We start from the raw sequence: 26,614 nt of genomic DNA, 5'->3' as shown, positions 1-26,614 counted from the left end.
CGATGCTACATCTCACCTATTTATTTTTTGAGGACTTCCTGACCACACTGTTTAAAATGGCACCTCCATTGCACCCCTGGGATAACTTATCTCTCTTTTCTGCTTTATTTTCCCCTATCCCATCTGAAGATGATTTTTAGTTATTTATGACAGTTATTATTTGCCTCTTCCTTCAAGAATGTCAGCTTCAGGAGGGCAGGGATTCTTCCTGCTCTGTTCCCTGTTGTACCCCAATGTTTGGCCCATGGAAAGTATTTGACTGGATGAGCTATTGGAAGTTTCCATTTGTTTGCTTGAGACCAATGACTTGGGACATTCTTTGTGAATGTCTTTGATATGACCTCTGAGATAGGCAGGGCATAACTTCACTTACGTGTACTCTAAGGCAGCAGCAGGTAGTGTGGTCCAAGAAGTTCTTGCTTGCAGTCTGGTCTCCTCTGAAAACATGCTCAACTCTTCCTTCTCTTTTTTGAAACATGTTCCAGGGAAAGGAGCTGAAACAGAATGTGTTTTGATGTCCAGGGAAATGTGTATCCTACCACGATGAGACAGGCAGAATACAATGAGTTCTTACTGAATACCTATGAAGGCAGCCAACATAATACTTTCTCTCTTTCTAATTCTTACTAAGCTGTTAGGTAACATTATTATATTTATTTCAAATATGGTCAAACAAAAGCTTGATGCACTTCATTCTAGTCTTTTGTTGGCCTGGGCATCATTTTTTTAAAAAAATTGTTAATTATCACATACCTATATCCATCATAAGTATTTTCCCAAGGGGTTGTCATTATAACCTTATAAAAAATAAAGTGAATTTTTCATTATAAAAGTCAGAAACATCGTTTTAGAAAAGTTGATAAAAATGAAAATAGAAAGAAGGAAACAAAATCACCTACAAGCCCATGATCTGGAGACCACCAGTATTCCCATGTCATGCAATGGCCACTGACACTTTATTTTATATAAGATGTTGTTGTGACTTGCTTTTTAATAGTTGTGTCACCTCTACTGAGTGATTACATTATAGTCTACCTACCCATTCCCCTATTGTGGGAATTTAGTTAGTTTACACACTTAGGTAAAGTATGTCCCCATAAGTGAAGTCTCTAGAATAGCACAAACTGAATTTGGGGTACAAATTGTTTTATGGCTCTTCCCAGAGGCAGTGCTGTTGCCAGGGGTGTGGTGTGGGTGGTGAGTACTAACAGCCTATCATCAGCCTTCCAGCCCTTCCTCCCCCTAAATGCCCCCCTCCCACCCCCACCTCTGTGCTCCTTAGTCAGCAGGTAAGCTTGCCAGAGGTGTGGCCTGTCCTGGCTATTGGAGTTGCGGTGTTCTTTGCTCTCCAAATGTCAGGGATTGGTTCTTTCTTCCTTTTGAAGTTTCAACTTACGTAAATAGCCAGTGGAACTCACCCACTCTCTTTCTTTCTGAGCCAAGAAGGATGACAATATTCTTTTCTTTGTTTAGGAAGTTACCTCTGTTTGCTTAGAAAGCTTCAAAGCAACAGCTATCTCTCTGGCCTTCCCTCCTCCACCTTCTCTCTCTCTGGTCCATGTCCTCACATTGGGTAACCTGGGGTCACCATTGGGGCTGTAACCTCTGCAGCTGGTGCCCACAAAGAACCACTCCATCACCATGACTCTAAAGTTAGAAAAAATGGGCCCCTGTCTCCTACCTACCACTTTTGGCAAAACCCCTTCATCTCCGATTTCACTCTCTACTTCTCCTTTAACCTTCTCAAAGGGTTGTGGGGACAATCACAGAAAATAATTCTAAAGTGTGAAGTGATATTCAAAGTGAAAAATGTATTCATATTGTAATTACTCATGTTCTCTTTACATGCTATTAACCATCAAGGGAAAAAAATACTAATTGAATGACAAAGTTGATTAATTTTGTGTTCTGAAGTTGTTGAGTTATTCAAGTTAAGCATTATTTTTTTCGGGTATATTCTGTCTATTTAAACGTTTGGGGTAACCCCAGTTATTTGCTTCTTTTTAAAAAACAATTTTATTGATTTCAGAGAGGAAGGGAGAGGGAGAGAGATAGAAACATCAATGATGAGAGAGAAACATAGATCAGCTACCTCCTGCATGCCTCCTACTGGGGATTGAGCCCGCAACTCAGGCATGTGCCCTGACTAAGAATTGAACTGTGACCTCATGGTTCATAGGTCGACACTCCACCACTGAGCCACACTGGCTGGGCTATTTTAATAAAGGGTAGAGGGTGCCCCTTGGTTGTCTTTATAATGAGCAGCACTCTCAATGAAATCACAGGCTTTCTGAACAAGTAGCAGATAACTTGCCATGCATTAAAATTTCACACCAATTTAAGTAACTTTCTAATTACAAATTCATAATAGCAAAATCTCACCAGCTAAAGACACTGAATTTGAGTAGGTATATAAAGCAATTACTATTTTTGTGGCATTTAATAAAAGCAGCCTCTCCCCTTCTCAAAAAGCCTCATGTGTCCTGTCCTGTCCTGTTAAATACTGCATTATGTTTGTGTTTATCTCCCTATAACTTGAATGGGAGCTTTTATAAAGAGAAGTACCTTTGTTTTGTTCACTGATATAGCCTAACCACCCAGAAGAGTACTGGGTATTGGTAGACACTGCCTACACATTTGTTGTATATTTGAATAAACATGTGAGCAGTAATTATACTAAATAATTTTTACTGAGCATTTACCATGTACCTGGCAGTGTACATGTATCATTTCATCCCAATAAATATATGAAGCAGGTGTCACTTTTATCACCAAATTACAGATGTGGAAACTGAAGATTGGAAACATAAAGTAAATTGTTTCAGGTCTCATAGCCAATATAATTGAGAACTTGGATTTAAACCCAATTAGCTTGACTCCTATGGACCATGTTCAAGCAGAAAAATGTTGCTTCTGTATTATCTATTTATTGAGATATTATTATTGAGATTCCATGGGATTTCATTTGGGAAAGGGAGTTTTCCTATGTAAATATTTTTGGCAAACACTGTCCTAGACATTCGAACCAAATCAACATCTATAGTTGCAACTCTAGGCCTTGAGCAGATTTCCATGTGGTTAAATTCTGCAGTATTGGAACTATATCCTCACCTCTTGCCATTTGTTATTGGGTTTTGAAAAAAAAAAAAGAAAATGGACAACTTGTGAAACTTCAAGGACTTTCTTCTACTCTGATTTGGAAAATCCTATTCACCATCTGTCTGCATTTCCTTGTGTGGTGTGTTCTGCTCTGGTTTGGTGTATTTGGTCTGCGTTCATGACAACTGTCCTCTTCACATGCCCAATTCTGTTTTCTAGGAGAATGAAATAAATCTGACCCACATTGAATCCAGACCTTCTCGCTTAAAGAAAGACGAGTATGAAATCTTCACCAGTCTGGACAAGAGCAGCATGCCTACTCTGGCCAACATCATTAGGATCTTGAAGCATGAAATTGGTGCCACTGTGCATGAGCTTTCCAGAGAGAAGAAGAAAGACACAGGTAAGAAAGAGGAATTTTGAAGCCCTAGTTACTCTATATTCTGTTTATAATCATATCTACACTGGAAGGCTATTGGGGGTTTAAGCAAGAGGATGTAGGCTAGGGATCTAGACGAGAGCCTAGCATATTTTGGACATTTAGTAAATGTTCGTTCTTTCCCCCCTTCCTCTGGAGAGCTATTTTTTATATTAATTGTTTTCTTTCTGCTGCTGAAATTTTTATATATTTTTCATTCTTGAGTTGGGTTGTCATGCTCTCCATCTCCTATCTCTAGAGGGAGGATGGTTAGGGTGTCAAGGGTGCTTTTTATGTAAACACAACTTCAAGACAAATTCCATGGTCATCTCCATTCCCACCAGAGGGCTGTCCCCACATCCTTGTCAAAGTATGTAGATTCTGTAGCTGGCAACTGCCTGCTTTTGTCCTAGGGCTTTCATTTCTTTATCTGTCTTTTTCTCTAGATTATGAGCTTCCTATAGGCTGAGGGAATATTTTTTTAAAAAAATATTTATATTCTATGAATTTAGCCCAGTGCTTAGAACACAAGTGCTGAGCAAATATTTGGGAGTGAATGATTAAACCCAGGAGTTGTCAAGACTTGCCCTGTCTCCTTATTGACTTGTTGAAGTGCTGCCCATTGATGACTTCTGAACAATAAGTCAACAAAGTAGGGCTATAAAGTTGGGCTTGAACAGACTTCAGTTCAAGTCCTACCTCTTCCACTTAAAGACTTTGAGACCCCTGGCGAGTCCCTTTCACTGCTCTGACCTCAATTTTTCAGGGGGTTTCTGTGAGGGTTAAATGAGATCATACATATACTGCCTGTCTGGTGAATGATAGTATGTGGTTGTTGTTACCATTATGTGTATCCTAAAAGGAATACAGAGGAACAATGTGATTGCTTTCAGGATACAAAACATGTTCAGATAAACTATCCTATATAATAAAAGGGTAATAAGCAAATTGACTCTAATGGAGGAACGACTGGGAACAACTGGTCGCTATGATGCGCACTGACCACCAGGGGGCAGGCGATCAATGCAGGAACTGCCCCCGGGTAGTCATTGTGCTCCCACAGGGGGAGCTCCGCTCAGCCACAAGCTGGGCTGATGGCTGCAAGCGCAGCAGTGGTGGTGGGAGCCTCTCCCACCTCCTCAGCAGCACTAAGTATGTTCAACTGATGGGGAGTGGGCCTAAGCCAGCAGGTGGAATCCCCTGAGGGGTCCCGGGCTGCAAGAGGGTGCAGGCTTGGCTGAGGGACCCCCCCTCCCAAGTGCATGAATTTTCATGCATTGGGCCTCTAGTGTTTAATAATGTTTTATTTTTTAGAGCAGGTTCATGCTTACAGGAAAATTGGGCAGGAAGTACAGAGAGTTCTCACATGTTCTCTTTCTCTCCCCCACCCCCACCTCAGTTTCTCCTGTTATTAACATCTTGCATTACTGTGCTAAATTTTTAATAATTGATGAGCTGTAGTGATACAATAATAATAACTGAAGTCCATAGTTTATGTTAGAGATCATGCTTTGTATTGTACAGCTCTTTTGGTTTTGACAGATGCAGATAATGACATGATCAACAATGGTGGATAGTGTCATGTGGCCATCATTCCAGGTTCATGCAGTTGATTTAACTGCCCCCCAAATACCCCATGCTCCACTCATTCTTCTCTACTTCTTCACTTGGTCCCTTTGGAAACAACTGATCTTTTACTGTCTCTGTGATGCTGACTCTTCTAGAATGGCATATAGTTGGAATCAGAGTATGTAGTGGTTTCTTTCACTTAGCAACATATATTTAATTTCTTTGTATCTGTTTGTGACTCAATGGCTCATTCCCTTTTAGTGCTGAATAATGTTCCATTGTATGGATGTACCATATTTGGTTTATCCATTCACCAATTGAAGGACACTTTGGTTGCGTCCAAGTTGTGATGAGTATTAATAAAGCTGTTATAAACATTCATAGGCAGGTTTTTATGTGGACCTGAGTTCTCAGTTCATTTGGGTAAATAAGTACAATTGCTGAGAAGAACTAGTTTTTCTAAATAACTAAAAAAAAATTCTATTGTACAATCAAAAGATTTTTGTCAAAACACTGAAGAGTTTAAGTCAAGAGGATTTCGGGCCCTGTCACTGAAAATAGCATTTTAATAGGCAGAGATGCTTTAAAATGAAACAAGACCCGCCTCTTAGCATAGGCCATCGACACAGTTTCTATAAGATGCCTCCAAGGCGTTCCTAGGAGATCTCTACTCCTTCTCTGCCCTCGTCCTCCTGTGGCTATCACACAAGCAAGTCCATCCAGGGCTCTGCCCTTGCCAAGGGTGGTCATCATGCTCATGGGCTCAGGTCACGGGGGGAGGGCACTTGGAATTCTTCCTCGGATCCACCCTGTCTGCCTGCCTCCCCCTTCCACCTTCCAAGCTGCTTCCCTGATGATCATCTCTTTTTGCTTTTCCGGCCACCTGCTCCCAACAGGAGTGCAGTCTCTCAGGACAAAGGCCCTGCTGGACCCGGGGCCAAGCTCTGCCTCTGCCTGGAGCAGGTGGAGGCCTGGCCAGCTGCGGCCCTGGGGTAGGAAATCAAAGCAATTGACAGGCAGGCACACGGCCCCTTGGGGAGCCAGGGAAGATGTATGTAGATCAGATGAAGGGCTGGCAGCCTGTACTGGAGGCTCAGAAAGGAGGCTCTTAACGGCCGTGGAAGAATAGTTAGGAGCCCAGACTTTGAAACCAGGGGACACCACGCTTAATAGAACTTTGGGCAAATCACTGGCCTTTACGATCTCCCACTGTATCACCTGGGAACAACAAGAATCTCTGTTTCGTAGGGTTAATGAAATAACAGCGGTGGAGCATCGAGAGCAGTGCAGAGTGTGTTCAAGGGCTTAATAGATGTTCTCTATACCAGGATCACGGTTGCTATAAATAATGGCCCGAGCACAGGAGCCACGAAAAGCCAGCCCACACACAGCTCTTTTTCAGAGATTCTGAGAACTAGCAAATGACCTCTGAGGTCATGCAGCCCAACAGACTCTTTAATTTTTCATGGTACAACACAGAGGCCGTGACTTGCCTTAAGGCACAGAGGGGATCCGGTGCAGTTGTGGGTAAGCGTGTGTTGAGTGATGCTTTGTGCCAGGCACTGTGCTAGGAGCTGGAGTGACAGAGGGCCACACTGCCTGTCCTTAAGGAGCTCACAGGCTGACGGAGGCAACAAGACACCCAGGTGGATACCATAGAGGGACAGGGGCTGAACATAGCACAGTTTTGATTCCCTAACGGAGTACTGAGATTTAAAATTGGGTTGACATTCTACCTGGTGGAGAAAAACTCTGAAGACTAAGCCTTTAAAAAAGCACATGTTTTGTGACCCTCATTTCTTCAGACGCTTGGCCGCCCCATCCCATACTGGCTGCCCCTACCTGTCAGGGTTTCCTGACCTTCACGTCCTTGTAACAGAACAGATGCTAGGGACACAGGTGATGCTGAAACTTGGTAAGCTTGCACCTGAGGAGAGAGACGGGCCCTTTGGGCTTCTGGGGGTAATTCTTGTGAAGTGAAACCTGGGCCCAGAAGCAGATTTCTTTTAGGGGAAACAGCCATCCCTTTGCAAAGTTGCTCTTTCTGCAGAGCTCAGTGGGAGGATGATGAGAGAAAGAAAAGCATCATGGTAGATCCGAACCTTTGATTCTTTTCACTTGACAAAATGCCCTGTCTAGGGAAAGGCTCAGACCACAGGGGCAAGTCTGACAGCAAGTTGAAGTGGGAGATCTGAACCCCTCAAATCAATTAGGCTAAACCACTTTCCATTCTAGTGTTTAAACCATTCAAAAGGCCATGTGGGTGATAGAAAATGAAACTTTTCAGTTTCTTAATTGCTAAACGTTCCCCACCCAAAAGAGCTTAAGAGAAGGTTAATTATGGTGACAAGTTAAAGAAACCCCTACCTTCTCAAATACCTCCTGGAGAAGCTGATGTGAGTTTAATAGGATTTTAATCCAGAGAGTCTTTTGAATGCTTGAGGTCTATTCTCCTGCTACCCTCTCTGCTGATGACTTCAAATCCTTCTTCAACCCAACATAAAAGAGCATTAATATCTTCCATCGACCCATCTCCTAATCCTTTTACCTTTGCCTTTGAGTCGTCTGCATGACATTGCGTTTGGAGGGGGGTGGGAAATTCCTACGTGGAGACAGATTGCAGGCAGCAAAAGCAGACGGACCAAATGTCTGGGCTAGACGGAAGTAGAGGATCATCGCCTTTGGAGAAAAGTATCTGTTGGGAATTATTTTCCAAAAGCAAATGGACATTTAGTGGATTTTGTTCAAGCTGTGGTGATCATGAAGATCCTAGTGTGGAAGCAAAAGGAGTCCAGATTGCTCGTGTGTGTGCTTGTGTGTGTGCGTGTGTGTGTGTGTGTGTGTGTGTGGAGGGGGGTAGAGGGCTATTTATTTTATCTATCTATCTATCTATCTATCTAGCCTGGGGGAAATTAGGATTTTATTTCTTTTTTATTTGTATCAATTCATGAAGCAATGATTTAAGGGGGAAAATCACTGCAAGAAGACCTAAAGCATTATACTCATTCCTTTCCTCTCATAAGTCTCTGCCCCTCCCAGCCCTCTGGAGTTTTCTCTTTTCTGCTTCAATATCGCTGCCCCAAATGGCAGTGCCACGATGAGGCTGAAGTTTCAGATCACTTGTCGGGAGAAGGATAGGGTTTCCTTGGAGGAATCTGAAAAGACCCTGAATTTGGGGCATAATGGTACACGTGTGTGTGTGTGTGTGTGTGTGTGTGTGCGCGCGCACACGCGTGCGCGCGCGCGTACATATTTTTTAAGAGACAAGATTTTTCAAAGGTATCTTAACTCTCAAAGAGATGATAAGGATCTTTAGGGAGAAGTTGGTTAAGGCTGGAGGGAGGTCCAGATGGTTAGGCGTTTTCCCATTCCCGTCACCTGTGCCTGCCTTTCTTCTCTCCCTTCCTCTGCTCCTCTGTTCTGCGTTCCCTCCTTCTCCTTGTCCCCTTCTCAGTTCCAAACCTCCTCCCATGCATTTCACTGGCCCAGGGGTGCCTCTCTGGGCTGTAGATGCTTGTGGTCCTGGGTTTGCAGGAGACCATGTATTTGCATGTTTGTGAAAACGCACAGATTGATGGCCATTTGCAGTCTACCTGGATGCTTGCTGGATGTGTTGATGCTGCCATATGTCCTGGTGGCTGGAAATGGGACTTTTGTTTCAACATATCCCATCTTCTCCAACACCCAGAACTTGCTTCTCCCAGGTCTTACTTCCTTAAACCTTGTCCTGGATCTCCAAGGTGACAGCTGGTGAAGTCCTTGTCTAAATCCTTAGGCCTGGCCTGAGTCCTCTGAAGCAAGGGGGGTCGGGGAAGGGCTCCTGGGGGATGATGGACATTCTATGGAAGAGTCTTCAGATGTCTTTTTTATCATCCAACTAGAGGCCTGTTGCACGAAAAGATTCGTGCAATAGGCCTTCCCTTCCCCTGGCTGCCAGCACCGGTTTTCCTCTGGCACCCAGGACCCAGGCCTTCGCTCTCACCGGAGGTGCCTTCAAGCCTCTTGTGGTTCCAGTGGCGGGAGCTGCCTTCAGTCTTTGCTCCGCGGCTTTGTGCCTACATATGCAAATTAACTACCATCTTTGTTGGTGGTTAATTTGCATATCTTGCTGATTAGCCAATGGGAGGCATAACGAAGGTACGGTCAATTTCATTCTTTGTCTATTATTAGATAGGATGTAGCTTGACCATAACTCCAGTTGTAAGTGATAGGTAATCAGATCTCAGGTCAATGAGAATGCTCAGAAAACAGAATTCGGTATTTGGGGATAGAGTGGGCAACCTGCAAACAAATATGTTTATGAGATATTGGCATCTTAAAAAGGATTTGGGAGGACAGTTCTAGTTTAGATTGGTGAGTGGAATAATGAGCTTGCAGGTCATTAAAATATATATATTATTGATTTCAGAGAGAGAAAGTGAGAAGAAGAGAGAGATGGGAACGTTGATGGGACAGCAACACCTATTGGCTGCCTTCTGCATGCCCCCTATTGGGGATCAAGCCTGCAACCTGGGTTGTGCCCTGACCAGGAATTGAACAGGTGACTGCCTGGTGCATGTGACCTGCCAGCTGAGCCACACCAGCTGGGCACCTTGCAGGCCATTTAAAAAATGTATTTATTATTTCATTCGTAACCATTTACTCATTCCATTCATTTATTTATTTCAACACATTTTTACTCTTTGTTTCATGGCTAGATCCCTTTCATCCATCCAGTTCTCATTCTCATTTTAACATATGGACAGAGAGAGAGCAAATGCTTTGCCTACCATGTCAATTATAGAAGCGGGCTCTGAACCCACCATGCCTGGCCACTGCCCTGTCCAGGAGGGACAGGGAAAGAGACTGGCACCACCAGCCAACATTTGGCTCACTCCTTACCAAGGCTTTCCTAAAGAGTGTTTCTTCTCTAGAAAGCAAGTAGATGCTCCTTCAAAGAGAAAAAACAACAACACATTGAAAGTCTTCATGCTGTGGATGTTGGTGAACCACCCTCCTCTCTCAGGGGGAGATGTTGTGATTAGCACAGGGACTGCTTTTCTTGGGGGCTGGAGGCCATTGCCTTGGAGGAGAGACACCCAGGAGCCAGGGAGGAGGGGGTGGGGAGCATCCTTCTATTTTGGGCCTAAGAAATGGAGGATTTATTGCTTTCACTGAGACAGGCTGGAGGCAGAAGTCTGGGGCAAGCCTGGGTGCCTCGTTGGCTAAACCCTGGGGCTGGTGAAAGTCTGGTGGAGGGAGGGGGTTAGATGGGATTCAGCCTGCACCTTGAATTGCTATAAATTTAAGGGGCCTGGTCTGACCCGCTGGCCAGGAAGCAGGCTCCAGCCGGGCCCGTGGGGCCCTTTGGCTCAGGAGCCCTCCCAAGCCAGTCCCCTCTTGGTGTCTGAGCTGAGCAGTTGACCCCAACTTAATGAGACCACGACGTGGGTGTCCAGGGCCAGCTCTCCCGCGGGCTGCTTCCCTTGGAACCAAATCAATATTCATTAATGATCTGCCCCTCCCTGTGTGCCTCTGGCTTCACAGAGGGCCTCTGTTGCACCAGGCTGCCTAAGTCATTCATTAACCACCCAGCCCGGCAGTCCGCGAGGCCATGGAGGGGCTCACAGGGGCCAGCCCACCACCGAGGTATTTGCAAAGGTCATTAATGAACTAATCTGATTTAACTTTTCAAGACAGAGGCCTGGGTCGTGGGGGTCAGTCTCCATTCCCAGCATTGTGAGGCCGGGTGGTGGGGAGGCCTGTGACCTTCACTGAAGAAGAGAAAATGTGTGGGAGGCGCTGAGAACTTAGGTATTAAAAAGTCACTACCTCTAAATCCAGAGAGGCTTGGGATGAAAGGTGGGAGGGCCCGGGCTGTTCTGGGGATTATCTTCAAGAGCCTTTAGATTCCTGTTCAGGTTGGTCACCTCCTTTCCCTCTCCTGGAGAGAGGACGGGAATCTAAAACCAAGGACCCCTGCACCGCCTACCTTATTCTGAGCCAGCCCAGCACAGCAGTGGAGTCCACAAGCTGCAGCGCTCTAATTCCAGCCCAGCGAGCCCAGGGAGCGTGAGCAAGTCTGTTCATCTCTCTGGGCCTCAGGTTGCTCATCAGTAAAGCAGAAATAATAATGGTACCACCTCAGATTGCTCTGAGAATTTAAGCAGATAATGAAAGGAAAGCGCTTAGCACAGGATCTAGTGCACCGTAAGCTCTCAAAAGAAATGTAACTTTAAAGAAAAAAACAGTAGCTATGATTTTTTGGCTGGGAAACGTGGAAGAGCCCCATTGTAGAGGATGGAGACACAGGACTGGACCCAGCCCTGCCACCAGTGGCCGGCGTCACCTTACTTCACTAGATAAGTGTCTCTGTGTAATGAAGACACAGATTGACCTGCTGCTGGTCAGTTGCTTCTCACCCCAACCCAGGAGGCCAGTGAGGGATTGGCTGCCTCACCCATTTCACAGATGAGAAGCCAGAGGCTCAGGCATCCAGTGACATGCTCAGAGTCATGCAGTTTGGGGTGGGAGAGAGAAATCTTGAACGCAGGCCTGCTGGCTTCCAGTCCAGGGTGTGCACACCCTTTGAGCAGTATAAAGGTCAGGCACAAATGTAAAGGCTTGGTCCTGACTTTGTCTGGGGTCCTCTGCAGTCTCTGTCCCTGGAGCCTGTGGTGTCCCCACACTGCCTGCTTCACAGCCCTGCTCGGGTGGGCCTCTTCCCTAGAAATCGAGGCCTGTCGGGACCTTGATACTATATTCCCAACACCTCGAACTGCTTCTCCTGGGTCTCATTTCCTTCAGCCTTGTTTCTGCTCTCCAAGGGGAGAGCTGGTCAACTCCTCATCAGGAGGCCTGGCTGGGTCCTCTTTCTACCCGGACAATACAAAGGCTGTATTTATCTTCACCAAGACTTCAATCCTTTGAGTCTTTGCAAACTTCCCAAATTTGCCACTTTTCTCCACCAAGGGGTCTGAACTAAGTTATGTGGCTCAATTAGTGTTTTCCCTTTGGAGGACACACACACACACACACACACACACACAGCCACCCAGAGTTGAAAATATTCTGGGTCTGCTGCCCTCTGGCGTTCAGTTGAGAAACAGCCACCATGCACAGCTGTGAATTAAGGTGGGGGCTCAAAGGCTTCTATTTGTGGGATAGAGATCTTTGTTTCTTTGGTGAGAGGAGAAACAGAAATGGTAGGGGCAATGCATTTTGGGAGCGGAACAAATGTAGTGACGATACTTCCAGAAACAAGCGAGGTAGCACACAGATTGAACCAGAAGTGTGTTTTCAGGTGTCTAGGCCAGCCTCAGCCCAGCACAGGCATCCCACAAGTCTTGGAATCTGATACCCAAAAGGGATTGCAGCAGCAAGTGAACCCAAACACTCACATTTTATGGAGAAGGGACCTGAGGCCCAGGATTAGAAAGCCTGTTAATATCAGAGCTGGGCTGACCACCAGCTTCCTGATTCTAGTCTTGCTTCTCCCCCATCTTTTCCCTCCCCCCTCCCCCCCCGCCTCTAAATATTATCATCATTAAGATCGTTGTCATCCTAATGGTTAACCCTGAGCCCTTATGTTGGGTCAGTCACTGTGCTGGGATTGTCACATTTGCTAATTTATTTATTTATTTTTATATATTTTATTGATTTTTTACAGAGAGGAAAGGAGAGAGAGAGTTAGAAACATCGATGAGAGAGAAACATCGATCAGCTGCCTCCTGCACATCTCCTACTGGGGATATGCCCGCAACCCAGGTACATGCCCCTGACCGGAATCGAACCTGGGACCCTTCAGTCCGCAGGCCGACGCTCTATCCACTGAACCAAACTGCTTTCGGCCACATTAGCTAATTTAATTCGTGCAATAAGACAGATAGTTTTTGTCCATTTCGTGGATAAAGAGACTAAGGCTCCGAGAGGTAAAATGCTTGCTCATTATACAAAAAATAAGTGGCAGACCTTCTAGCTTTGATGGAAGGCTTTCTCTTTTGTCCTCTGTGCTATGTTGAGCTAAGGGCAGAGTAAAAATAATTCCCTGGAGTTTGTAGCTGAGCAATAATAGTGCGGTTGACCCTTGAACAACAGAAGGTTAGGGGCACTGACCCCTGTACTGTGTCAAAAATCCAAGTATCACTTAACTCCCCCAAAACTTAACTAACCACTAACAGCCTGCTGTTGACCAAAAGCTTTACTGATAACAAACGATCGATGAATACATATTGAAAAAAATCCATGTGCAGTTCAAACCTGTGTTGTGCAAGGGTCAACTGTATTTACGATGTGCTGGTACTGTTCTCAGCAAGTCACATATATTAACTCATTTACCCTCGTATTGTTCCTCTAAAGTAGTACTTTATAGCACTATTATTATCCCCATTTTACTGCTACAAAGACTGGGGCACAAAGAAGTTCTGGGTGCCACAGATAGTCAGCGCAGAGACGGTGTTCCAGCCCCAACTGTCCAACTCTGTGGCCCATCTCTGTTCCTGTTGTTTTATCATCACAGAGAGCTGATTGGGAGATAAGGGCTGGGCTTTGAGGCCATGGAAACCCCAGGTGGGAAGCTGCAAAGACAATCAGGCAGGCAGCTGTCCAAACCAGTGTGCTCTGCCCCCAGCCCCTGTGGTGGGGTGGATTCATGGTTAAGGCCTGAGACGAGACGGTGGAATAGCCGGGCCTGAGTTAGAATCCTGACCGTTTTTTTCTCACAGTGTGTGTTGGGGTTTGCCCCTCAACCTCTCTGTACCTTAGCTTCCTCATTGTACTATGGGGAGACCAATAGCACCCACCTCATAGGTCAAATACTTAGAATGGTACCCAATGTTACTTTTTATTACTCGCATAGCACCTCAGACCTGTGGAAACAAGGCTCTAGGGACCCAGTGGTCGGCAAACTGCGGCCTCTTGAGGGTGGCTCTTCCACAAAATACCACGTGCTGGCACGCACGTACAGTGCGATTGAACCTTCGTGGCCACACTCAAGGGGCCAAAGAGCTGCATGTGGCTCGTGAGCTGCAGTTTGCCGACCACCGCGTCTAGTCTAAATGAACCTCTATTTTTAAATTTTTTTAAAAAAATGAACCTTTATTAACGCTGCTGAGAAAAGCTTCTTGTTTTGGTGGACTGTGTAGATCATGGATGACATTTCCCCAGTCTGACCACTAGATGGGAGACATGTTCTTTCCTGCACAACCTGAGCCTTTGAGCAGAATCAGAAATAACTTGCCCCAGAGGGAAAGCTACTTTTATGGGCTTGACACTGGGCTGCACGCCTTGCCTACATTCTTATTTACTTCTCACAGCAACCCTCATATTAAAAGAGGCATTCCAACCAAAATGCTAAGCAAGCACCTGGTACATGGTAAGGCCTCAAAAACTGTTCTTCCCAAAATTGTTGCTGTTATTCCCATTTTTATAGCTAGGACTGAAGCACAGGGAGGATAAGTAGGCAGTTGGAGCCTGGATTCAAACACAGGCCAGGCTGACTGAAAGTTCAGCATCCTTTCCCCTAAATCTCATTTCAGGGTAATGAGGGGTGCCTTGGGCTCACTTCACTGTCTGCCCACCATGTCTACTTACGTCCTCTATTTATTTTCTGGGTCCACCACTTTCTTACTCCTGTGTGACTATAAAAGTTATTTAGGCTTTTCAGAGCCTCAGTTTCTCATCTGAACAATAGGAGTCATAATACTTTCCTAATGTTGGAGACACTTCAGAAATAGCAACTAAACCAGAATTAACACTCCATGCATGATGGTTACTATTATTAATGCCTTACATGTTAACATGACCAGACTTCTTTCCTTCCTTCCTCCCTCCCTTCCTTCCTTTCCTACCTTCCTTCCTTCCTTCCTTCCTTTACTCCTTCCTCCCTTTTCCCCTTTTTTTCTTCCTTTCCTCCCTCTTTTCCTCCTGTGCACCTGAAACTACAGTGCACTCATAGTTCCTACCCTCATGGACCTTACAGTCCAAAATGTCCTAGTCTCTGTTCATTCCTGGGACAGTGCCACTCCTAGGATACCTTATTTCCTGTAGGCCACAGCGATTTGGGTGCCACCACCTACTCTTTTTCCTGGGGTCCCTCTCTCTGCATGACCAATGTCTGCAGGCCACACAGCTCAGACCCCATCTTCTTTCCCATTATGCTGCTCCAAACACACGCAAGCCCATGGATTCCCTGGATTCTGCTGAGCATCCTCAAATCCTGCCACCTGACTCCATTCATTCTGCTTCACCAGGGGCTTCCAAATGGGCTTTGGCATCCAAAGAGTCTGCCAGGATGCCTGGGGGCCATTGGGAGGGAGACCTGTGATAGGCCGATGGGGTCTCACGGGCTCATCCCTGCTGACAATAGAACAGCTCTGGTTTAATCTGGGTTACATTCTGGGGTTGCATATATATTCTGCTGCTAAAGAAAAACATCAAAAACTATTCCACCCTACTATGATGGGTGGGAGGGAGATGAATTTTGAGATAATTCAGAGAAAATCTCCAGGAAAGAGAAAATGTTTGGGAATGTGTCTTAAAATTAGTTTCCAAGATGCTAAGTGAAATAGGCAGAGGGAGAAAGATAAATACTGCATGGTATCACTTATATATGGACCCTAAAAAATAAGTTAAACTCATAGAAACAGCGAGTAGGTAAGTAGTTGCCAGGAGCGGAGGGTGGAGGAAATAGGAGATGGTAAAAGGCTACAAATTTTCAGTTATAAGGTGAATAAGGTTCGAGGATCCAATATATAAAACAGTGATATAGTTGGTAATACTGTATTGTATACTCACAATTACCTAAGGGAGTGGAACTTAAATGTTCATACCCCTCCAAAAGAAGATAAATATGTGTGAGGTTATGGATGTGCTAATTAAAACGTGTGCTGGGATCCTTTCAATGTATACATATATCAAATCACAGTCATGTACCCTTCAAATATCTTAGCATTTTGTCACTTATACTTAAACAAAGCTGAAATTAAGAAAAAAGTTTTTTCAAGGGAAATGGGATATAGTGTTTGAATCAGTAATTTGATGGCTGTCTGGAACTTCACTTTCAACACCATTGACTTGATTAATTGGGGCCGATTGCATACTTCTGACTTCTGACCTTGACTGTGTCCTGCCAATCTGCCACTCAGGACTTTGCTCTTTCTGTGTTGCAGTGCCCTGGTTCCCAAGGACCATTCAAGATCTGGACAGGTTTGCCAACCAGATCCTCAGCTATGGAGCGGAACTGGATGCAGACCACCCCGTGAGTGCATGGCCCTGCCCATGAGATGCTTTTGGTTCCTCCCCATCCTGTTCTGGAGCAATGTGTCTTTATTTGTTTTCTTGTACAGAACTCCTTTATTGAGTGCCTACTCACTCATCATAATCATCATCATAGCCATTATTATTGTTGGATCAAATATGGGTTATATCTAGAAACTATTGTTTATATATAACATATGCATGTAAGTGTGTGCACACACACACTCAGATATGTAAGTAATCTTTATTTTTCTGACTTTCTACAATCACAGAGGTTTAATTCAAGTGCTTGGGAGACAGAAAAGTCTACTAACAACTCTGCCAGATATATGGGGCATGGGGAGTGGTGACATTGAACTAGATCTTGAAAACTGAGTGGAAGATGCTAGTCAAACAAGGAGACAGGAGGCAGTACGATCTATGGGAACAGTACATGCGAAGGTTCAGGGTCCTGAAAGTACCTGGAATATTTTAGAAGGGCTGGCTGGTGTGGTAGGTACGAAGGTCAGGTTTTAAAAGATCTGACGTACCAGACGGAGAAATCAGACTGTGTCCCATGACCTGTGGGCAGGGGGGTGGGTCCTTTAATGGCTTCTGGTTAGAGGACCAGGGTAGGGAGAGTTTATCCCCATTTTCTATGGGGTTGGGGGTCCTGGGATGGAGCAGCCCAGCCTGGCTCAGAGCCAGTTCTAGCAGCCTCTATAAGCAAGAGGTGCAACCATGATCATGTTGACTGTCCTTTACTGTCTGCCCAGGCAAGTTGCTCCATTCGTCTTTAAATGACTTGAAGGTTGTTTCCATTTGCAGTGGGTTAGTCTAACACTAAGGGACTGTCTGTGTTTTACTCACAGTCTAATTTCTCTTCACTTCACGCGGGTCCTTACAGTTGAGTAAGTTGTGAATGGCCCTCCCTTTGACATATCTCTGGGACCTCTTGGCTGGAGGCTCTGAGAGCAAAGCATCTTCAAAGATATGGTTTCTCTGCAAAGCTGTCTGATGACCTTTGACCCAGTCAATGGGGTTGGCCCATCGTGGCCTTTCTCCTCTTACCAACCTCCAGTACCCCTGCCCTGCCCCACATCCTTTCCGTTGGGCACACCCCATGTCATTTGGGGATGTGAGAGCAGAGGCCAGTCCATAGACATGGCCATCTCCCCACCTCTGTCCTGGTGTCTGTCTTCTGAGAAGCAGATGGGGCTGATCTTAAAACTCTGGAGTTAATTTCTCCTTACAGGCCCAGCCCACATCTTTGGCTCCCTGGCCTCTCAGTGACATGCACTTTATCGTAAAAATACAATTTATCAGGTACACTGTCCCCCTGAGGAGAGGCCAGGCTCTCCCTGTTCCTTCCTGTGGCTTCTCATCCGATCTGGGAAGAGATGGGCCAAGAACAGAACAGGCCCTCCAGGGTGTGGGCAGAGGTGTTCCTCGGAGAGGACCCTCTGTTCCTCTCTGTCCCACAGGCTCAGGAGGAGCGCGCCTCACCCTGACCCCTGCTCTTGGCAGTAGGCACTGAGGTTTGACCCAATAGCCCACACCAGGGCCTCCAACACAGCCGCGCTGGAAAATGAGCCAGGGAAGGATTGTTCCCAAAACAGAGATGAAGAGGAATGAAATAGGCTAGCTGTATCAGCTCCTCCATCCTGCCATCTCTTCATCCCTGTCCTCTGTCTGCCTTCCGCTTGTGTTTATTAAGCACATTTCTTGAGCATGGATTGTGTACCAGGCACTGTGCTAAATGCTTTCCCTGCATTTTAAAAACTTAAATGTTCTAACCTGTGGGAAGGTTGCACTTTCTCATTTTCCGATGAGAAATCTCAGCCATAGAGGGCTGTGTGGGCTCCTGTGTCCGTGAGCCATGTCCCAGGCCATGTGCAGGGAAAGGGGCTGAAATGATTAATGAAACAGGATATCTTCCTTCCAGGAGCCTTCAGTTGTAAGGTTGAGAGAAGAAGGGAGAGTGGCTATTCTTCCCAAAGGGATGACAGTGGGGTTGAGGGTGCAATCCTAAGCCTGGCAAGCAGAATCCAAGTGGGTTTGTTTGATTTCCATTTCTAAAAGCAATTCTCCTTTCTCCAACTGTTCTCAGCCTCTGTGCTCTGGTCCACGTTGCTTCCTTTGCCAGGGATGCTTTTCCTTATCCCCCAGCTGCCCTTTCCTTACTGGAAGTCCTCTATTTACTTTTAAGGCCCAACTCATATATCTTGGCCTCCCTAGAGCCTCCCATCCAGCTGGTCTCCAGGCCCAGTGGTTCCCACACTCGTGCTGTAGAGCTGTGTCCTTGTGATTTATACTTTGAGCACAGAGTATCAGGTCAAAATAAATTCACCATATCATGACTTATAATAACCTCACAGGAGCCATAAGATATATGCAAGTGAGACATATACATGTGTCCTGAACTAGAGTCTATGAAAAAGATCTCACGATCAAGGGGGAGAAATGCTGTGTTCTAGAACCCCATTTTCAGCATTTACAAGTTCCATGGTCTCATTAGAGGTTTTGGAAAGTCCTGAAAAAATGAAACTCATTTTACCTAATGGTTCTCAAACTTATTTGCCCATGGAACCCCTTATTGACCCTTACCAACATTATCTTGAATGGTAGTGTTCCATGGAATACAGTTTGGGTAATATTTGGCTAAATCATAATGCAAAAATGTATATGAGTAAACACCAGGTTTACTGCTATGCTATCAGTTTTAATGTCACTGTGGGCAGAATGGTTAGGGAGGAGTTCCCAAACAGGGAGATCTGAGTTAAGCCCTCTGGTAACCAGCGTAGGCTAACTGCTTACTTATCAAACAGCCCCCAAACCTCCATGGCTTAACCCAAGGAAAGTTTATTCCCAGGGTAGTCAATAGGGAAATCGCTCCACACAGTCTTGCAGAGATCAAGTCTCCTTCCAACTAAGGGCTGCACCCTCCTCCAAGTCCTTGGAGCCTCAGCATGGTGGCCATGCATGAAAAAGACAGAGAATGGCTCCTGGGAGGTTCACATGGGCCAGGATGGAAGGTGACTCACATCTCTTCACTCAAATTCCACTGACTACAGCTCAGTCACAGGCCCACAACTAACTTAGTAAGGACACAGAGAAAAGTAGTTTAGCAATGTTCTCAGAGATAATGAAGGGGATACCAGCAGCCCCTACCACACAGACCCCAACCTCAGAGCTTTCTCTTTCAGTTTCCCTAACACCTGCCTCTGTGTCTAGATGAAGACCCACACTGGAGGGAGCTTTCAGTGGGGAAAATGTGAGCAAACGCAACTGTTCTTCTGTGTTTATTTCTGTTCTTGATCCAAGTCTCTCAAACTGCTTTTCAATCTTTCATGGTATAGGCATTAACTTTTCCTACTTGCCAATAAGAGCCTGCTCTTCCCCAAGACCAGGACTATATTTCCAATACTTGTCTCCTTTTCTCTTCCTTCTGCTCACCTACCTGAGGGCCTGTCAGAATCTATCCTAAAAGTCAACCAGTTGAGTCATCATCAATGACTTGTTGCATTCCAACTAAGTTGCTCTGACAAAGTGTAATTTTTTAAAAAGTTAGAAACAACTGTTATACAGGTATATATAGTGAACATGTGTCAAAGATCCATGGACTCAGGAATGGGGAACCCAGCAAGATGACAAAGATAGTGCAATGGAAGACACAAGAGACCAAAGTATATATGGTCATTGAAAAATAGAGATCTGGAATAAGATCACAAAGATGGTTATACAAATTACCAATGTCCCAAAAGGCGGGAAAGCCATAACTGTGAGTGTTCTCTTTTCTACTGGACAGAAATAATTTGCAACAGGATCATAAAATAAATATTTTGGAACTTTGAATAAATATTACTCAGCATCCAACTTTGAAGTGTTGGGGCCTTACTAAGTTGTAAATTGCACTTCAAGCAAATGTCCATGCCCCTGGAGCACACAGTGAGCTTGTTAAATAGTGATCTGATAGGACTTTGAAAAGGCACAACGTAACATTTGTTTTGCTTAAGGTTTGCATAATTTTTAATAGGTCTTACTCAGGAGTGTGCCAAATATGCCAGGCACAGAAAATCCAGTGATAAGCAAGACAAACAGATTCCTGAATTAAATAATTATTAACAAGTATAATGATTGTGCCATGCCGGTGTGGTTCAGTGGTTGAGCATCAACCTATGAACCAGGAGGTCACTGTTCAATTCCTAGTCAGAGCACATGCCTGGGTTTTGGGCTCCATCTTCAGTAGTGGGCATACAGGAGGCAGCCAATCAATGATTCTCTCTTATCAATGTTTCTATCTTTCTCTCCCTCTCCCTTCCTCTCTGAAATCAATAAAAATATATTTTAAAAAAACAAGTATAATGATTGTCTAAAAGGAAAAACACTTAGTTTGCTGAGGGAGTGTATGGTAAAAGAAAACCAATAAACTGGAAAAATCAAGGAAGGTGTGATGTAAACCAAGATGGAAAGACTGAGCAGTAGCTTATTGGTCTGAGAAAGTGAGGAAAAGTATTCCAATCAGAGGGAACAGAATGTATGAAGGCCTCCATGCGGGAGGAAAAGCATGGCGTGTTTAAAGAATTAAAATAAGACCAACCTGGACAAATTTGGAGATATAATATGTAGTTCTGCACAGAGTTGGAAATACAGGTAGGCAGGACCGCATACAGCCCTGTGGACTATGTTCGGGACTTTGGACTGTATCCCAAAAGTGATGAGAAGCCATTGAAAGTTACTAAGGAGGGGAGCACCCCCACCAGATTTGCATTTTGTTAAATCTACATGGACTAAAGTGAAGAGAGATGGTTTGGGGGAGGAGACAAAGAAAGCAGTTATAGTAGTCCAGGCAAGGAAAGATGAAGGCCTGAATTAAGTTGTAGCAGTGAGAATAAAGTAAAAAAGGACAGACTCAAGATATTTGAAAGGAAAAATGGACAAAAATTGATTATTGAATGTGAAATTAAGAGAGGAGGAGAGAAGTAAAACAATGACTTCTCGGCCTGGGCAACCAGGTGTCCAAATCCTTTCTAGAACAGGCTTCTTGACATTATTGGTGGGGACCATGGCTGACAACATACAGTGGGCAAGGGTCGGGGGCATGCTCGCACTGCCCTTGTCTCTTGGCTTACAAATCGTTGGCCCATACCTATAGGATGGCAATGGTAGATATTTAAAAAAATGCCACTTTGAAACTCTTGTCTCTTGTGTATCATCCTTCCTCCAGTTGGTTTGGGACCAACAGGATGCAAAAAGGCTCTTACTATTGGCCTAGATGAACTATAAATAAATAGCAAGGTAAGCATTCTATAGATGCGGTTTAAGAAGCCCAAGGATGGGTGATGGACTCAGTGACCATTCCAGAGAGTATATCCTTTTTATGTTCAAAGCCAGATTTCTCAGCTTTGGGTTTTTTCCACCATTGTGCCCCAAAGCATCATTTTTTGAGTGTCTCTATTATACTCAGAATTTTACTTGATCTAATCCACCCCACCCTGCGAGGTAGCTTCCATTAACTGTCTCATTTTACTGATGAAGAAACTAAGGCTGTGAGAGGTGAACTGACCAACCCCAGGCCATTCTCCTAGTGATTGAATGGGTTAATAATCCAATAATTCAACCCAGCCTGTCTAACTTTTTTGTTTTAGGTTAAAATTTACCTTTAGTTATTTTACTTTTTTTTCAATTACAGTGGACATTAATGTTACTTTTATTAGTTCCAGCATGTGTGACTAAAGATGGCATTTCTGAGGTTTAAGCTTAGCCATGTTATCAAGAAATAATGATGTAAGATCTCTGTCTAGAAGGATACTCAGAACTTTTCCATATAACTACCCTTTCTCCCAAAGCCCCAGAAAAACAAAATCACATGCTTCAACGCCCTCAGGAAATAAAAATCCTGAGAATAAGAAAAGTGATTGTGTGTAGACTTTGCACCCTGTAGAATTCTCTGTACTTTCTTCCATCTGTCCTCCCCTCTCCCCCTTCCCCTCATCACTTCTTCACCAGCAATATATTTTCCTGTCAAAACATACTTGGTTACCCGCAGTGCAACCCAAATTGCTGCTATTAGCCTAATTGAGACAGGGTGATTATAAATAAATTACATGCAGTGTTTCTGACATCGCTGCTGTTAGACTAAACTGAGACAGGATGATTAGTCATCGCCGACTGTAGCTTCATTCAGAGTGTATTCCATGTGGTGTGGAGGCCCTGTGGTCACCCGGCAGCCCAAAGGATGGAAGGCCAGCTCCCCGAGAGATAGACTTCCAGGTTATAGCTCCCTTTCACTGGTAATAGGGAGAGCAAAAGTCCATGCAGCCTAGTTAGTGGGGTCCCCTTGCAGGCTAATAATGAACTTTTTAGTGACTTTGAGTTAAAAAGAACCGTGGTTAGAAACCATCCCACAGAGAGAATCTGTGTGATTATATATATCTCAATGGATGAATTTGCTGCCACTCTCCATAATGATTTGAGATGGATTTTTACTATTATTTTACTTTTTTCTATCTATTAAAAACACCCTACACACCATAGAAAACTTCAAAAGCATAATAGTATATAAGACTAAAACAGTTACTTTTTCTCATTTTCATGACATTTGTTAGACTTTGGTGTATTTCTTCCATCATTTCATGTGTATATTTATGTATTCCCTCTGACAAAGTTGACATTTACTGGATACCATGATTTTATTTCAAGCTTTTTTTTTTCACTGATGGAAAAATATTTAAACTACCTAGACAAAGTACATCACAGATTAAAGATAGAGAGCCCAAAGGGGAAGATAAATTGTCTTGGACACCCCTTTTCTGGAGGCGACATGATGAGGTGGAAATCTATGGGTTAAGGATATTCTTCTCTTGTCTCCCTGGTTTTTAGCTTCAACCCTCAAACCTCTACTCGTCAGCCTGGTTAGGACCAGAAAACCTGAGTGGAGATCCTGGTTCTTTCGTTGAGGGTTCTTGGGCAGATGGTTCTCTGAGCTTCACCTTCCTCATATCTAGGTCAAAATGTAGAAATAGATATTCTTCAAGGCACCTTGAAAGTGCAGAGGTCTACACTTCATACTTAGGGGATGTTTAAAGCCATTTACTACTGATTGTTAAATAAGACTGAGAGGTAAGGATGACAGTCATGATCAAGCCTTAATGATTGACACCCATTAAATTTATATTTTGAGTTCTCAGTATGGAGATGTGCTTTTCTTTTAGCCAAGTAGATGGCTTCATGAAAGAGTATGTTAGTGCTGCTTGGAAATAAAATCATGGTGCCCAATTTTCCTATCACATCAACTCATCTTCTCCCAGAAGAAGTAGACTCGGTGGTAGCTCTAATTTTTCAGAGTCCTAGCTTTTCTATAGGAATTAATGATGCAAAACCATGCATTGCTCTAGGGAAAACAAGTTATTTTTTTGTAATAATCCCATCATAGAATTTTTCTAAATTAATAATTACTTAACTTATCTGGAAGTTAGGTTTGGTATGAAAAAAAATGTCTGGTAATTTTACTTTACTTTTACAGGGTGAAACATCTGGATTTCTCTATTTCTCAAATCATATACATATAAGTAAGACCATACAGTATTTGTTTTCACTGTCTGACTTATTTCACTTAGCACAATGCTGTCAAAGTTCATCCATATTGTCAGAAGGTTTTTCTCTTTTGTTTTATGGCTGAATAAATACATATAGGCAATGGAATATTATTCATTCACTCATCAATGAATCCTTAGGTTGTTTCCATTTTTTGGCTATTGTGAATTATGCTACAATTAACATGAGGGTGCAGATTTCTCTTCAAAATAATGTACCTCACAAATGTGTTGTGAGAGTTATTCATAAAATAAGTCTCTAGCACAGACTGGCACATAGTAGGCAATCAATAAATGGTATTTTTTAAAATTGCAGTGGCAGTAAGCATGTATTGTTTGTCTATCAAGAAGTTAGGAGGCAATGCTAGATACTTATCATTAGTCAAACATTTAGTGGATATTGTATATCTTCATCATAGATATCAATCCTACCAGCTTGATCTAATTTAGCAAGTTTACAAGTTAGAAATGCTATGAATGAGATTTCTTTAAAACCTGTACACTATTTGCACTTTGGAATCCCATCGAACAGGGGCTCAGTAAATTGAGGGTATTGCTTATGATGCATCACTCATATTGGTGGGAGAGTTTACCCTTGGTTTAAAGCTGAGACTTTATTTTCAGGGTATAATCAAGGGAAGGAGCTCAAGGCTCTCATTCAAAGCTTTGAGATACCAAGTGTCTCCTTTCTCCTAGGGCTTTAAAGATCCTGTGTACCGAGCAAGACGGAAGTATTTTGCTGACATAGCCTACAACTACCGACAGTAAGTCTGCTTGATTGTTGCGGGGAGGAGCACACTCCTAGACTGCCTCTTCCTTGCCTAAGTTTGGAAAACACCAGCATGAAGAGTCCTGCCTGGTGCGTGTGTGTGTGTGCGTGTGTGTGTCTGTGTGTGTGTGTGTGTGTGCTCGACCCCCCTTTAATAACACCTGTTTTAAAAAATGCTACTAGACAAAACAAAATTACCCACTGCGCCAGGGCCCAGCTCTCTATCAGGCTTTGTTGTGTAATTATGCCGTGATGTCTGAAGTAATTATAAAAGGCCTCAGTGCTGAATAAAAGAGCCTCTGGTATTCTCCACATTAAACATGGAAGGAGAAAGAGCATCATTTACATTCAGGAGTTGGCTGCTTTGCTGAAATAATGAATCTGAGGTTTCAGGCGCGCCAGCCTCAGCGTTCTTCTTTCATCCCATCTGACCCAGCTGCAAAGGGCAATTTTCAGATGAGTGTCTTTTTCCCCCGTCTGGGATTCTATGCTCCTCTTCTGACTTCTTTTAGCCAAAGGAAAATGCAAATATTAAATATGTTATTTGGAGGAGAACTGGTGAGCTATTGTGAGTCCCCAGGAACTTCAGATGTTCCCATGTGAAACAGTGCCTGGAGGTCTGAGCTCCGTTCCTGAGTTAAGAGCTTGAGAAAAGGCGTCTACAAGAAGAAACTTAGCAATTCACCAGAACTCTGAGTAATGGTTCTTTAACAACTTTGAGGGAGATAAAGGAGATGGTAGGGCTCTGTATTCAGAAGACAAAGTCACCTTTCAAATGAGGAAGGTTCCTTCTCTGAATGACTCCTGGTAATAGAGAGATCCAGAACCGTGCTGACCTTGGCCTAGCATATGTGGGTTTTGGCTGGTGGCAAGCGGGAATCACAGAACATGATCTCTCTCTCCTGTCCTTACCTTTGCCCCAATATGGTCAGGTGGACACCATCAAATCAGATATTGACAGGAGTCCTTCTTTAGCTGATCAATAAGAATAGGTCTCATTTACCTGTGTTATCTCCCTGCTCTGTCTGGGGCTTTGCTAAATGCTTTATGCACATTATTTCATTTAGTCTTTATAGTGACTCCCCATTTTCCTGATGGAAAAACTACAGCTTGAAACAAGTAACTTGCCAAAGTCATATATTAGCAGGTGGCATGCTCTGATTTTGAACTTAGATTTGTTTAGCTCCAAAGTCATTCTCAGTCACTCGCATGGGTATCTGGGGACTCTCAGAGTCAGGAGACTGTACTTCTCCATAGATTTCACTTCTGCTGGTTTCTCTCCTCCCTTTCTGAGGTTTCTTCTCTGTCTCCTCTGGCCAATTCCTCCCACCCCAGAAATTGTAACATCTTTCAGGACTCAACTTTGGCCCCCTTCCTTGGCTTCTACCACCCTCCATGCCAACAGCCCCACATTCGGGTCTCTGGCGCCTTCTCAATAATTGTTCCACATAGGGATCAAACTTAGGCACCATGAATCATAGTCCCAGTATAGTGATCAGTTGATAAAATGTGTCTCCAAATAGCCCATGTAATAGCTGCACAGGCTCAGAGAGGTTTACTAAATTGCCCAAGGCCATTTAGCTATGAACTGGCGCAGCCAAGTATTGAACCCAACTCTGTTTGTTTCAAAAACCTGTTATTTCCCTTCATCAGCACTTAGCCCTGAAATAATGGTGCAGCCTTAGGAGGGGGTCCACCTGATGTCCTTTCCACAATCACTGCTGGCCATTACAGAACCCCCGAGCTTGTCTTGCTTTCAATACTTAAGCAAAAACCTGTCTCTGCCCCCTGATCCCTGCCCACCTGTAGGCCATCGCAGTGCTTTCCTGTGAGCTACACTTCTGAAAAGGAAGGAGTGACCTAGTTTGGAGCCTGATGATGAGCCATTATTCTGAGATAAACAGTCTTGCCTTGTCCCAGACACTGTGTATCCTGTTAGGAAACAGGCCT

At 44.1% G+C, this 26,614-nt stretch overlaps 1 protein-coding gene across 1 annotated transcript in view; it reads left to right on the top strand.

Annotated features, from left to right (window-relative positions):
• PAH (phenylalanine hydroxylase) overlaps nucleotides 1–26,614 on the top strand; it is a gene marked incomplete at its 5' end in the record, with an annotated part of 55,917 nt that overhangs the window by 14,864 nt on the left and 14,439 nt on the right. The window contains 3 exons of the mRNA XM_081085112.1: nucleotides 3,319–3,502; nucleotides 16,234–16,322; nucleotides 24,592–24,659. Of these exons, the coding sequence (XP_080941238.1) occupies nucleotides 3,319–3,502; nucleotides 16,234–16,322; nucleotides 24,592–24,659 (341 nt within the window). The remainder of the gene's footprint in view (nucleotides 1–3,318; nucleotides 3,503–16,233; nucleotides 16,323–24,591; nucleotides 24,660–26,614) is intronic.

Source organism: Myotis nattereri, assembly GCF_964212035.1.
Source record: "Myotis nattereri genome assembly, chromosome: 2".
Lineage (NCBI taxonomy): Eukaryota > Metazoa > Chordata > Mammalia > Chiroptera > Vespertilionidae > Myotis > Myotis nattereri.
Note: the sequence above shows the minus strand (reverse complement) of the source record. Positions and strands in the feature narration are given on the sequence as shown.